This window comes from Salvia hispanica, chromosome 6 (assembly GCF_029641045.1).
Source record: "Salvia hispanica isolate PSC_SH4W2 chromosome 6, Shi_PSC_v1, whole genome shotgun sequence".
NCBI lineage: Eukaryota > Viridiplantae > Streptophyta > Magnoliopsida > Lamiales > Lamiaceae > Salvia > Salvia hispanica.
Genome location: NC_142697.1, coordinates 26,472,480 through 26,487,882, shown reverse-complemented (window position 1 = coordinate 26,487,882; position 15,403 = coordinate 26,472,480). Strand labels below are relative to the sequence as shown.

Here is a 15,403-nt window from a genome sequence, read left to right as displayed (position 1 = left end):
GTACATAACATACACAATAAATTTAAATAATAAAATATACATATGCATGTATTTATATTTAAAAGGTTTGATTTGACTCGAATAACCCTATGAGCCTCAAAGTATTTGATAAATACAGTGTTTGAAACTCGGATTAGTACTAAACCAACCAAGCTTTACAATGACGATAAATTCACCTCGGCTCAGCTCGGTTTATAATTTACCTTATGAACATGTACAATATAAATAACAAAATTTAATCATACTCGAAGTTGATGAAATTAACGTACATATATGAACTTGAAGTAAAAGACACGAAGTAAGGATATTCTTAGATAAAAACACTTTTAATTTTTAAAACTTTTTACTTCACATTTTAATGAACCGATATACTAGTTAGACTCTCTAATCTTAGTTTGATAGGCAAATTTGACCAAACCACAACAATTGAAATTAATGATGATATTTGGTTGATATCACATAATAACATGTATCATTATAATCAATCACCCTTCACATCTCTGCCAAACATCATATGCAAATATATATAGTCTACTAATTGATACCACCTGTGGAAGGCAATATAATTATGTATCTAATTAAATATATTACTCATATCATATATATACACACTTTGATCTATTTATGGAATAAACAAATCCACACCTCCCACAATTATTGTATCCGTTCCATGAAACATGGCCCTTCACCTACAGGCTCACATGCTCCCAAACAATTCTTTTATTTTAATTTATTGATTCATTCATTTATTCTAGACATCTTCCACCCACTCGATACAATTATGGAATTTATTTTTTCAAATTATAATTTGCCATACAACCAATTGAGACCCTACATACTAGATTTTGGACTACTAGTTGAAGACATTAATTGGTTTTTGTAATGTATACATTAATACTATCTTTCCAATTAGTTTTTTTAACTTTCTTAGTTTGGCAGATTCACATATTATTCCATACTGTCTGGAATGGTACTTTTACTTATTTTTTATGCTTTCTAAATTCGCACATTCACATATTATTCCCTACTTTTAGGAATACCTTTTCCTCAAACATACCCCTCTCCTATTTATTCCCACTTTTACTTTTTGATAAAAAGTGAAGTATTCTCCATTAAAAAAATACTCCAATTATAAATTAAATTCTTAAATAACCATCTATGTATAGGAGAATAATCACCACACCCATTTTGTTATTCATACACTATCATTTGATTCATTCAACCACAAGAGGAAAAAGAACTGAAAAAGAAGGAAAAAATGTTCGAATCTCAAGAAATATTCTTTTTCTCCAATTTATAATGGTCATATTGTCAAATGACATGCTATTTTAAACAGAATCTTAAGTGTATTGTATTCCCACCATCCGGCAATAAATGTCGCATTTTTGACCGGCTTTGTAAAAGAAGTGGTTATAAAAAGTTAGTAAAAGATGGATTCTACTTGTTTATATTTTTAAAAAAATTTCAACGCAAGTAATTATGTCTAAATTTTTGTGTTCTTAAAATATAATCCCTCCCGTCCATATTAAATGTCTCATATTTTCTTATTTGGACGGTCCCCAATAAATGTTTGATTTCACTTGTACTACTTTTATTAAATGGATCAGATATCCCACTAATTCATTCTACTCACAATTATTATAAAACTAATACTCCCTCCGTCCCATATTTGGAGTCACTTATTGTTATGGCTCGGATTTTAAGAAAGAGTTGAAGTGTGTGAAGTGAGATGGTGGAATGTGTAATAAATGAAATGAGATGGTAGAGTTGGTTGAAGGTGAGTCCCTTTTGACTTTTGATTTTTATTTTGGTTTATTTTAATGTAGATAATAGCATTTTGATGTAATTTTGATGAAGCATGAGGTAAAATTGTATGATCAAATATGGAAAATTCTAAAAGTGACTCTTAAACTGGGACGAACTTTTATGCCAAAAAGTGACTCTTAATCTGGGACGGAGGGAGTATATAAAAGTGTGGTTTATATTCTATTAACTTTTTCTACCCACTTTCCTTTAAAAGGTCAAACAATTTCTTAAAATCCGTACTTGTCAAATATGGAACATTTAAAAGGGAACGGGGGAGTAAGGTTTTTGTAGTGATAAGACATTTAATAGCATAAGGAGGGAATAATAAAACAAGAATATAGTTGAATACATTTATAAAAACGTAGAGGAGAAACTTTTTACAAAGTACTATGAAAATAGAATATACTGTCTTATTTGGAATAAATTAAAAACGAAAATTACTTATTTGGAATAAATTAAAAACGAAAATTACTGATGAACTAATTACTAAGAGCATCTCCAAGGGAGATGGTAAATGGAAAGGTAAAGGGAAATAACTACCATATTTACCTTTTCTTCAAAAAAAACCATGCTCCAATGGAAAGGGTATATGGAGAGATATTATACCTTCTTTCATTTTGAGAATGTATGTTTACTCTTTTTGGTAAAAAGAGTAAAATGATAGTCATTTTTATTTGCCTTTTTAATTTATCTTCTTTCCTTGGAGTACATTATTTTTTAAGAAGATATACTTATTTTTTTAGAAGGTAAATGAGAAATATACCTTCTCAATTTACCTTTCTCCCTTGGAGATGCTCTAAGGCCATCTCCAACCATTTACGAAAAATTCAAACACATTTTTGAGTATATGTCATACCAAAAAGTAGTTTTACTCCAACCATTTACACCATCTTTAAGTTTACACCATTTTTGAGTATTTCTTTAACAAAATTTTGGAATAAACACCATATTTGATGTTATTCCATTGAAAGGGTTTGAGTTTGGTGTATGGTTGGAGAAATTATTTACACTAAAAATGAGTTTTAGTGTACCGTTAGAGATGGTCTAAGTGGCATGCAAATATTACAGGCACATCCATTAATCACTTACTGTAGAAATATTCCCTATTTTTTCTTTTGCTTTGCAATTATAATTAGTGGACACATTGCATTTACGTGTTCGGACCACTAAATTTTTCTCGTGAAAGAAGGCTATATAATTTAAACTTTAACCAAAAAAATAAATTTGAATTAAAATCGGAAAGTACTCCACATTTTAATTTCAACATGTACAGTTAGTTGAAATCAAAATTCAAATTTAGTTTGAATAACATACCTCAATCAATTTATGTTTCTAGTACGAAATTTGTCATTTTTGTATGTCACTGCAGTATAAGGTGCAATGTAGAGTACCCAAATTTTGAGCAGACTTGATGAACTTTTATCATTAAAATATACTCCTAATATCCTGTTTAAATAAATTAGAATTTCCTATTTCCCCTTTCAGATAATAAAGAATTTTTTATTCAGTTTTGGGTCAGTAAATCTGGATCATAGATCTCTGCCAATTTTTATGCATTCCAGATACCTCTAGACAAAACTTTACAAAAGAATAAAATAAATAAAAACCACATTAAAAAAAATTTGTAACGGAACAACAAAATGAACTTAAATTCTATATTTACAAATTTCCCAAAATTGCAGCAAATCTGCTCAAACATGATTCAGAATTAGATTTGCTTTTAATTTAAAATCTTAAATTTTACTATCAACCCCATTCTCAATCATATACCAATTCACCGCTAATAAAATAGAGAAAAAATAAAATATAAAATAAAAAAAGGAAAACCGCTATGAGTTCATTTACTACAACCGCAGAACTCACACAAAGAGGGTTTTCCAAATTCAAAATTTCCACAGCCACGTAAAAAACCGGCTAAATCGGCCGAGTTCACTCAGCGCGTCACTCACCGAGTCAGTCCTGTACACAAAAAACGACAGAAATCAATTTTTCCTCAAATTATAACCCATCGGCTTTCGACATGACGGAAAGCCGGCTCGGCCGCGGTTGAAAGTCGTGCCGCCGGCGCAAGCTGTGCGACGACGGCCGAATCAGCGCCGCGAGAGCTCTCTTCACCAAATCCCCCTCCACCGTGCCGATTCGCACGAGCGAATTCGTCATCGCCGAGCGCCGCATATTCAATTGATGGCTAGACCGATACGACGACGGCGACGGCGACGCCTGGCTTCCGTAGCCGGGGACGATGCTGTTCTTGTGGAGGCTGCACCGGAATGAGCCTGGGTGCGTCGTAGGGGAGCACATGCACGTCTTCTTCGGCAGGGAGCGGTGGCTCTGCTGCTGCTTCTGGTGGTGAGAGGCTATCGGATGCCTCCGGGGAGCGGAGAATCGGACGGAGGAAGACGGGGAAACGGATCTGCCGAGGCTGACGCGGGTAGGGCTGGTGGATCGGGCGAGGACGGAGTCGGATCCGGTGCGGGGATCGGAGCGGGCGGAGAACGTCGCGGCGGAAGACGCCGAGATGGAGGAGGGGAAGAATCGGCCGGAGGGGGAGAGGGAGCGCTGGAAGTGGCTGTGGAGGGTTGTACCGTGCGAGGATCTGTTTCTGGAAGACGTTTCCATTGGTTGTACCTTGGAGTGGAAATAGCGTTTTTTGCGATTCTGGAAAAAGCGGAAAAGATTGGGGAAAGGAATTTTAGAAGGGGCGGTTGAGTCTCTATTTCGGCAAACCTAATAACAAAGGAAGCTAGGGTTATATAGGAGAGGTTGGGCGGTGGCAGTCGAGTAATTATGGTCAAGTGTAGGGGTGTTTTGGGGAATTCCGTGTGAACCGGCCGTTGGTTACGATATGGAGGTGGAATAAGATTTTCCTGTGGGCGCCACACACAAAGCAATGGGCTGTCAGAAACTGAACGCGCCACGCGCTCCGATGCCGTGATGGTTAAGCGCTTCAGAATATACTATTGGAATTAGGAATACTTTTTTTGTATTCGTGTAAATTTCTTGGATATTTTTATAGTGGTGAGTGATAATTTACAATATTCTTTTTGTTAAGGACTAATTTATGAACTTTCAATGTACTCATTATTGACTTGGTAGGATACTTTGTGGAATTGGATACAATTAATTGTGTTTTAATCACTAAAATTTTGATGTGTCCAATAATAGTTGGTTATAACGACTTCAATATTGTGGCTTTTATTTAGATGTTGACCCCTAATTCTCTATGAATATCATGAGGATTAATTCTCTAGATGAGTTGATCATTAAGTGATCGTAAAACAATTTTGAGTTATAATAAGTAAATATAATAATAATAATAATAATAATAATAACAATAACAATAACAATAATAATAATAATAATAATAATAATAATAATAATAATAATAATAATAATAATAATAATAATTCATTGGTGAGAGTCTGACTATGGATGGTATTACAATTAAAAAGTTATCAAACGTTTGCGAATTTGAACCCAATTAACAATACATTGTATATTTGAATAAGATTTCTTTTCCTGATACTCAATAAAAGTAACTTTGCAAGGGTAATGCAATTAACGATGGATATGGTCAAGAAAATCGCAAATGTGCATAATCCAATAATATCATGTCACGTTTTGAGTAATTAGATATAACTGCAGGCCTTTAATATTGCTAAAAACTAAAAGTAAAACTTGATAGGCTTAAATGATCAATAATAGAATTGCTTGAAAGATATATACTGAATATTAGGTCGGAAGCTTAATAATTCATAATCCTTTAATTATTATGATTTCGTCCACGGAAAAAATGGAGATAAGGTGATATTATCATGTGTAGTGATCTCTAGTTCATCCTAGTATTATAAAGACTTAATCAGCAGAATACATAATTCAATAGTTGAATTATTATGGATTTGACTTTCGAGCATCCCATATAAAAAATCTTCTTGTAGCTAAAAAATCTCAACACTGCTTTATATTGTCATATTTAAATTTTTGAATATGGATGAAAAATGTTTCGTCTAAATTTCAAGTGTAGTTTTTCTGCATCAATTTTCATATACAAGATATAATTAAATTTTAACTTTTTTTAAAATATATTTTTCGACCTAAAACTAAGCTAGTATTGCACGATAGTAGTTAAAAAAACTCAATATATATTACTAAACAATAACCATTTATTTAAATATTTAAAAAGTGCTTTATAGTCCTACTAAAGTTTGATGCTTTAATTAGAACTCATCCACGCTACTTACATATGAATGAAATGTTGAATTTTGATAACAGAAGTTGAAATTATGAAATTGGTCCCACAACAACAGTAAAATACAATTAGTAGAGTGATTAAAAAAGTAAGAGAAAAAGCGTGAGGGTCACGCAGAAGTAATGAAGGCGGGGTGAAATTCCTGAGGCGCCGAATTATACGCCAAATGTCACAAGAAATGTGGACTCCTACCTTCATTATCTGACACGTCCCATGATGTTTGTTTTTACGGTTGCCCTATTCTAGCCCCACACAAACCAAACTCCCCCTCTTCATTTTTAACCTCAACAATTTTGTTTATTTCTTATAGCTCCAATTTCAATTTATCTACTTTCCTCTTCTACAAGTTTTTCATGTTTTATCCGGCACGATTTTATAAATTAAAAAAAGAAGATAATGTAGTACAAGTACATAGTATTTTCCAATTTAAAATTTACTTAAATTATACTACTGTAAATTAATTTTGTTATTAATTATATTATTATATAGCAGTATAAATGATGTGATATGGAACTTTTTTTTTCGGAAAATGTAATATGAACAATTTAGGAGTACTTTTTTTTCAAATTTTTTTTTTTTGGATTATTATGAATTCAGTGTATAGTACGCGTGTGTGATTGTATTTATGGATTATATAAATCACGAAATAAGTGACAACGCTTGGAATGAGTCCTTGGCCCCTACTCATATTAGGGAGTTAATTAGTTTTTTAATGAATCTTAAATTCGAATTGATCAATCGAAACTACAAAATTTCCTATCCCTTATAAGGTGGGAGAAAGTGGAATTTCATCTTCAATTTTATTTTAAATTTGTCAAGAATGATTAATGTAAAATCAAGTCACAGTAAATATATGACTAAACTCAAGTGTATCCCACATTATGGATCCTATATGTATAGAAACCAGCTCATCAAAATCAATTTTATTGACCTTAATAAATGATGGCATAACTCAATAAATATGGTTCATACTAGTATTATATTAGTATGTCTCTCGAAATATTATTCATCTCATTTTTGATAAATCTTATACTGTTTTGCTTATATTCTCTCTTCACTTTATCAATTTATTTCAAGGGTGGAGCCAAGAATACAATTTTGAATGGGAAGCAAATATATATAGAGAGGAATTATAAGCATTTTAGAGGGGACAAATTTAGAGATTGCAAAAACAAAATCACATACTGGTATTTATGATGAAATTTTATGAAGGACAATGGAGCTCATGTGGCTCTAACATTGACTTTTTTTAACGGGGGTAGTAGGTATTAAGTTAAATATGACTCATACACAAATTAAGTAACAATTACAATTACAATTACAATTAAAAGAAATATCTAAATAATTACTTAGCATTAATTAAAATAGGCAAAAGAAAGAAATGGGCAATGTTTTAAGGAATATATGATTATATTCTGTCAAAGCAAAATCAATATGATTATATACATCCAAGTATGACATATTAAAGCGGGGTATATTTTTGTAGAACATCAATAAACTATCCCACCCTCCATGGAAAATAGTTATTATATTTTTCTATTTTAATTTATCGATTAAAATTAGTCTCTATTTATTATTATTAAAGTTTTTCTTTGAACGATATATATCATCTTTCACTAATATATTTTAATATATTTTTTTTTTATCTCTACCTCACTTTACTAATTTTGAATTAAAAACTTATAAGTTATAACGTCCATTATTAAACTATTACTATGCGCAAATCAGAAAGTATAGAGTATTTATTTAGTTTTAGTTTTACAATAATGAAATGCGATTGAATTAATAGCTTTGAAGTAAACTTGCCTTACATTAATTGTTGTAGGGAGTACTATTTGTTTCCACATTTATGATGGTCTTAATTGGTTATGTTATTGAAGCTGGAGTATTAAATTCTAATTTCAAATAAGTCTTTAAGTATATACTAGAACTATAATAAACCGTTGTAGGCAATTAAATAGTAGTAAGAATTAAGCAAAATATATACATAACGTATACAAGGCTCACAACAATAACAGGGAAGATTACTTGAATCTAATTGAACCCAATAAATTGACATGAAACAATATTAATAACTATAAAAGCTATCATAGTGCAATCTTTTTTCCACTGAATTTGTTCTTGATTAACTAAGCAAGATTCGTATTATTTTAAGCTTCATGGTACCCTTTTAATATTATCATATTTTTAGTAGGAGAAACTTGTTGGAAAGGACCACTAACGAAATACTCCTATATTAATTAATGAAAAAATTAAGAAGTCGTCAAAGAATCAAAGAAAGGCAAAAGGTGAAGGAATATCTTAATTGCTGTATGACATACATTACTTTTGTTCCCTTTCAACACCTTATCTTCGGTTTCTTCACTTTAACTCCATTCTAATGTATTATTGCATCAAATACGATTTACTATAAGTTTCTAGAAACTCATTGCTAATTTACCTAAAAAATAGTTTAGATTAATTCACTATTTGCTAAACAAATTGAAATTTTAGGATATCCCAAATCGTATCACTTTCAGGGAAATAAAATCAACCAAGTTAGTCCAAAATAATCAAGAAATTAGGCATACTATTAATAAACAATTTAATATTTTTATCTATTTAAATTAATTCTCAATAATAAATGTTGGTCTAAAGTCGCATCTAATATTTCAGAGATGATAACATACACTTGAATTGATGATGTCTTCCATAAATGAAACACCAAGAGCCAATTTATAAAGTCAGAGGTTAATTGGCACAAATAATCAAGAAGAGGGCAATATAAGCCCCAATGATTATTCAAGAGGGCAATATGTAAAAGCAAACCACGTACGTAACAAGTCTAAAATTTCAAACTTAGAATAAAAATTACTTATAAACAACGTTTAGGCCATCCACGATGAGGCGGATGATGCGACGGACGATGCATCGTCCGCCCCTTAGTCCGCCACTGCAGTACCCCGCCCTAAGCCCACTCCTTAGTCCGCGGACTATGCATCGTCCGCGGACTATGCACCCATTTTTGCATAATCCGGCCTATAGTCCGCCCATTGCAGGGGGCAGACTATAGGCCGGACTATGCACACATTTTTTATTTTTTTTTTATTTTCTTCTATATATCATCAATTTTTTTTACTTCATTTCACACCTTTCACTCCACTCTCTTCCTCATCTCAATTTCTCTCTGAATTCAATAATGAATTCCGACGATTTCCATATTTGCAAACATAAAATATACAGTAAAAAATAAATACTGACAATAGGATATGCCTTTAATTTGTGGTGTTTTTAATTTTTATTCTTGCTAATTGATATATTTGCAAACATAAAAAATATGATTAATGAATTTTTATAGTGTTTAAATATTTAAATAATAAATAAAATGCTTAGGACGGGCTATAGTCCGCCACATTGTAGGTGGAAGGGGCGGAGGATAAAATGCTGATGTGGTGATGCGTAGGGCGAGGCTTAGGGCGTCGTCTATTCTACCCTATTATGAATGCCCTTAGAGCATCCGCAACGCGGGCTCGATCTCGTCTCGACGACACGAGCCAGCATCGAGTCAGCGTTGCGAGGCTCGTCTCGTCTCGACGAGACGAGACATCTCGTCGCGCAACGCGACCCGGCGAGGCCGGCCTCGAGCTGGCGAGACGACGCGCGCGCTGGAGCATTGCGTGACGCCCACTCGCCGACCCGCGAGTGGGCGTCGTAATTATGACGTAATATTTTTTTTTATAAATTCGAAAAATTCGAATTTAATAAAAAAAATATATATTTTTTCAAACGGTCAAATGACCGCTGGGAACAAAACGGTCGAATTTTCATTTTTTTTTTATTCTTCTATAAATATACTTCATACTCCATTCACCATTTTACACACAAACACTAATCTCATTCCTCTTCCATTTTACACACAAACACTACTCTCAAATTGTTGAAAAAATGTCCGGCGATGGAAACTCCAGCGGCGGCGGCTCCGGCAGGCGGCGCTCCGTCGGGTTCGACTTGAACTCGTTCGACGATTGGGCGAGCATGTACAACTGTTTGGGTACTCCCGGTTTGTCGCCGGGCACCCAAGGCTCGACCACCCCGCCGGCGTACCAAACACCGCATTTTGATGTGGATGCATACTATCGTCCCCCTCCCAGAGGTACGGCAATGGCCGGGATTATCCCAAATTCCAGAGATTTTTTTGGCGCCTGAACGCAGTTTGCCCGACTGGCCAATTGGTGGAGGCTCCGGCTCCGGCTCCGGCAGGATCAACCTCAGTCTCGGCGTCAATGCCGAGGAGGAAGAGGAGGCAGCGGATGCAGAGGCTGTGGGAGACGACAGCCGTCATGCATACAGCCAAGCCGAGAAATTGGCTCTGTACGACGCTTGGATCAGCGTCTCGTACGATCCTGTCGTCGGGAATCAACAAACCCACAAGTGTTTTTGGCTAAAAGTCACCGAAGTTTACAACGCACGAAGGCCGACGAATACCGTTCCCCGCAACGTGAAGATGCTCCGCAGTCATTGGGAGCGAAGCGACAAAGATGTCAAAATTTTTTGCGTGATATACAGGGGAGAAGAGGCGAATTATCAAAGCGGAGCCAGTGGAGCCGACATTCTGAGAGCGGCGTTGCGGGTCTTCAAAGACGACGTCGGCAAAGATTTCAAGCTTGTCGATGTTTGGTCGCAAGTTCACCACCTTGACAGGTGGGCTGGCGGTGTCGAGTCGGGCTCGAAACGCACGAAGCGCACGACGCATGGCCACTACTCGTCTAGTGATGGCGGCGAAGGCAACACCTCACGTGAGGGCACGCCAATCGATGATGCAGGGGGGTCTTCTTCCGGTGCACGACGTCGGCCGCAAGGGACCAAGGCGGCGAAGGCGGCTAGAGCGAGAGGGATGGGCCGCGGCGGACCAAGCCAGGCGGGCGAGGGCTCGGGCTCCGGCACGGGCACGGGCACGGGCTCGCACACCCTAATGTCTATGTACCTAGTCGCCACGATGGCAGACCTCTCAAAAATGAATCCTGGCCAAGTTGCAGCCCATATGGCCGGAATTGAGTATATGAGAGCTCAACTTGGTATAGCTGCACCGCTGACTTCGGGGGATGATGATTCACCGGCGGAGTAGTTTTTATAGTTTCATTTAGAGTATTTTTAATTATGTGTTTTTTTTTTATTTTTTAGGATTTTAAATTATGTACTTTTTTTCTATTTTTTAGGCTTTTAAGTTGTAATATTTATTTTATTTCAATGAAGTGTGTTTTTATTAATTGAATATGTTGGAATTAAAAATAAAAAATGAAATTGAATGAATAGTTAAGAGATGGTTAAGAGATGGAGGGCTGCAGGTGCTGTCTCTTAGTTAAGAGATGAGCTTAAAAGTACAGTAGGGTCCATGAATAGTAAAAAGATGAGACAGTTAAGAGACGGATAAGAGACAACGTTGTGGATGGTCAGAGGAAAAAAAGTTATACGAGTACTTGGAGTATAATCGAATGCGAATGGACTAAACGTATGTATGGATGGCTGAGCTAACCATTGGTACGAGACCACAATGTTGACATCAACATCAATTTCAATGCAGCGCATATGAATCTGGTAGCAGTGACCAGTACTTTTCTATCAACATCTCTTTCCATTAAATTTTAATAAATTAAAGCCTAATTTCTTCATTGAACTAATCTATATAGGGATAAATTATGGAGTATGTTTAATTTTAAAATCGGCAAGTGATTTTAGATTTGTAAACTAAATTAATGATTCATGTTGGAAGTTGCTGTTTAATTGTAATCAACCCTTTTTCGTAAAAATACAATATATGTTTAATATACTTATCATCAATCAATGCTGAATTTTCTAAACATTTACACTCAGTTAATCATTCTACCACTAATCAACACATACTTAGCATTATAATTATTTTTAATATATTGAAATAAATCAGAAACAATATGTGGTGTTGATGAGCGGCACATGGCGCACTATAGCATCCTTTTTCGAATGTGTTGCTGCCACGTGGCCGACACATGTTTATTCGTTGATAACTGTCCAACACAAATCTCCCACCTCTTCTTTTGACAATATTTGCTTGCTTTCTGCCAAGTATTTAAAAGACTACAAAAAGTAGTAGGAAAAAATCACTTGAGATGCCTAGAGATTAGAGATTTGACAACTACCTAGAAAAGAAAGGAACATATTTTAGGCCTGCAGATACCATCAACTAGTTTGTTATTTGGATGAAAACATGTCAAATTGTTAATGGTATTAATGTGGAAAATTCGATTTTTGCATTTTTATGAATAATATATTACTCGGAATGTATAAAAAATAGTCTCATTCCTGGATCATTTCTTCAAAGAAGACGATCTTCTATGAACTTTTCTAGAATACCTTTTTCTTGAATATCAGTAAAAAAAAAAATTCGGAATGACCGATATTCGTCCAATTAATAACCTAAGATTCCATACTTTTAGTAAATGAGAGAGAAATCCACCGGGACAGAAATACTATAGATGCAAGATACAAAAGAGAAGTGAAAACTTTCTTTTTTGCTATTTTTCGCCTGTTAATTTTTAATTAACCCACTCCATCAATCGACAATATTACTCATTCCATGTATACAAATAGTCTCATAATTATTAGAAAAAGGAAAAAATGGATAAGTAGAAGAAAGAAGAGAAAAATAGTACTTACTAGTAAGAAAAATAGTACTTACTAGTAAAAAGCTTTTCCTAAATAAATTTGAGATTAATTTTAGTGGATGGATCAAAATAAAAAAGAAATTATTTTTATGAATACACGAAGTTTTATGAGTAATAGATAAACTTTTTACATCCTGATTAGTGATTGGATCAAGTGTAACTGATTTTAACCAACCACGAAAAAAGCACATGAGCCGGCACGGAAAATTGAAGTTTGCAAGGAATCTTGCGGCTTCAAAATAAATATTATTCGATGATATATTTGTAACGTGTCAGCACTGGTTAGGGAGAGATGGTTGAATAATTCTTTGGTGATTTTAATGTCTTAAGAATTAAGACATTTCAAGATTACCAAATTTCAAATCAAAGTGGTCTTAGTCTCTACTTTGAAAATTATGCATAAAGTCTTTCCCTCTAAAATAATAATGAAATAAATACCAAGAGCCATTAAATGGGTCAAACCAGCGTTTAGATTATCTTTATTTCGTGATTGAGTTGTGAATGGCTCAAAACTGAATGCAATTAATTATGCTACAACTCCTACATTATTGGAGTAGGAATTGGAAATATTGGTTACTAATCACTATCATATTAATTGTTAGGAAAATTTTGCTGCTATTTTCATCGATAATTTATATACTAATATTACCATCTAATTTTTTAGATTGTTTTAAAAACTTTAAGGCTCTAAATATTTTGTGATTATGCCATTAAATTCGGCCTTTTTAGCTAACGCCGACCACATCATATAGTAGTGGTTTGTCTCTTTGGTGTTAAAATTCAATTTAATTCTTCATTCTCCATTTTATTGTTTGTAGCAGCTACTATATGATTTTTTGACGTCAACAACTACCTTTTTCACTACGTTTGGTCTCACAAGCGTCGCTTTCTAAATCTGATAGCACTAAACCAACCAATGAGTTTGTAACAACAAATTAAATAGTTCAATATTGACGTGTTTGACTATATTAAAATTCCTTGCTTCATGATGATTTTTTTTATATATAAGTTAAAAAAAATTATGAAAAATTCTCTATATATAGTACTTTGAGACGAGACTGAAAATCAGAGGAGATTTAATAATTTATCATTATAATCCAGTATTATAATTCAGCTGGTGAACTAGGTGGGCTCATTATAAGGACCAAAGCAACACAAAAACAACTAAAAAAAGACATATAATTGCCAGCTGGGCTTTATAACCTGATGGATTGAATTATTAAAATTGAATTTTGAAATAAATTTGCTTCTTGCTGTCCGTTTTTCACCAGCATCTCTCATGGTCAGGTCTAATAATTATGAAAATAATTAAGTGGTTCTTGAGGCTTAAGCAAAGCTTTTGTAATAATAAAGTCGGTAAGAGCACTCCCAATGCTCTCCCTCAAAACTCCCTTATTTCTCCCTAACTCCTGCCATATCAGCGCCACATCAGCACCAAAATTTATCCCCAGTTTTTAGCCAACTTTTAGCCAACTGCTCCAATGGTTTCTCCCTTATTTCTCCCTTATTTCTCCCTAACTCAACATTTCATTTTTACATCATCATTTTTAATATTATTTAATTTTCCCTACAAATGTGTTTACTAAATAGATTTATAAATGAACAATTCGTCGTTGTGTTAATCATTGGAAAATATAATACAACGAGAAAAAAAAAACTACAAATAAAAAACCATAAAAAACAAGGATTTAAAAAACTAAGAGGGAGGAGCGTCCGGCGAGAGGTACATCTTGATCTTCATATTTTGGATGGTCGACCAGAGGGACTGCTTCTCTTCTGGGGTTCCGCCGTCGGTGAAGTACAGCGTGTACAACTGCGCCAGAGTGGCGGCATTGGAAGAGAACGTGGCTTGTTGTAAGAACGGGGATTCCGACTGGGCATCTGACGATGTGCCCTTCCCCTTCCGCCTCCCCTTCGCCTTCTTCGCTCCCACAGGGCGCTCGTGCGGACCATCCTCAGACAAGTCGATGGGGATCGTGCTGCCCTCACTCTCCGCACCGCTAAGTCGCGAGCGCACCGATTTCCCGTGCAGCGCGCTGTGCATCTCCGTCCGGAATTTGGGGAGATCCTTCAGCCTATCATAGATTTTCCAATACTTGAAGCCCTTCGACAAGAACTGGCCACTATACATCCGGATGGCCTCATCTCGGACCATGTGCTCGTTCTGGCCACTCGTCATGTTCGTCATCAAGTTAGAATATATACCGTTGAAATGGGCGCAGTCCCTCATGAGGCGCTCCCAATGCCGGCGGATCGCCTCACTGCCATGGTCCTTCATCGAGGTAGTCTTGTTGGTCGTGTACTTCTCCGTAACCTGCGCCCAGAACATGATCTCAGTCCGGTAGTTGCTGCGCACCGGGTCTTGCGTCGTGTCCGCCCAGCAGTTGGCTATCAGCTCGGACTCTTCGAGAGTGTAAGTAGTCCTTGTCCGCTTCGGCTTCTCATCGGAAGCCGTATCAGTCGCAGCCGTCGACGCCGGCGCCTTCCCCTTCCCGCTCCTGGAAGGCGGCTCGGCGGGCGTTTCTTCCACCTCGTAGTCGTCCGTGCTGAGTATCGGATCCGTTGTGTACGTCGCGGCCTGAGATTCTTCGTCGCCTGGGGTTGATCCAGGGGTGTCGAACAACGATGTGACTATCTAGGGGCGATACACATCGTCGGCTGGAAAGGGCAT

General features: G+C 35.6%; 1 protein-coding gene across 1 annotated transcript; it reads right to left on the bottom strand.

Annotated features, from left to right (window-relative positions):
- Positions 1-3,447: 3,447 nt before the first annotated feature.
- On the bottom strand, positions 3,448-4,543 carry LOC125203848 (uncharacterized). The gene has a single exon (XM_048102338.2). The coding sequence runs from the start codon at positions 4,423-4,425 to the stop codon at positions 3,805-3,807; it is 621 nt and encodes a 206-aa protein (XP_047958295.1). The 5' UTR covers positions 4,426-4,543; the 3' UTR covers positions 3,448-3,804.
- Between the last annotated feature and the right edge of the window lie 10,860 nt (positions 4,544-15,403).

What these genes read in the sequence shown, in the direction of transcription:
- LOC125203848 (XM_048102338.2), bottom strand. Translation starts at nt 4,425, where the DNA reads ATGGAAACGTCTTCCAGAAACAGATCCTCGCACGGTACAACCCTCCAC.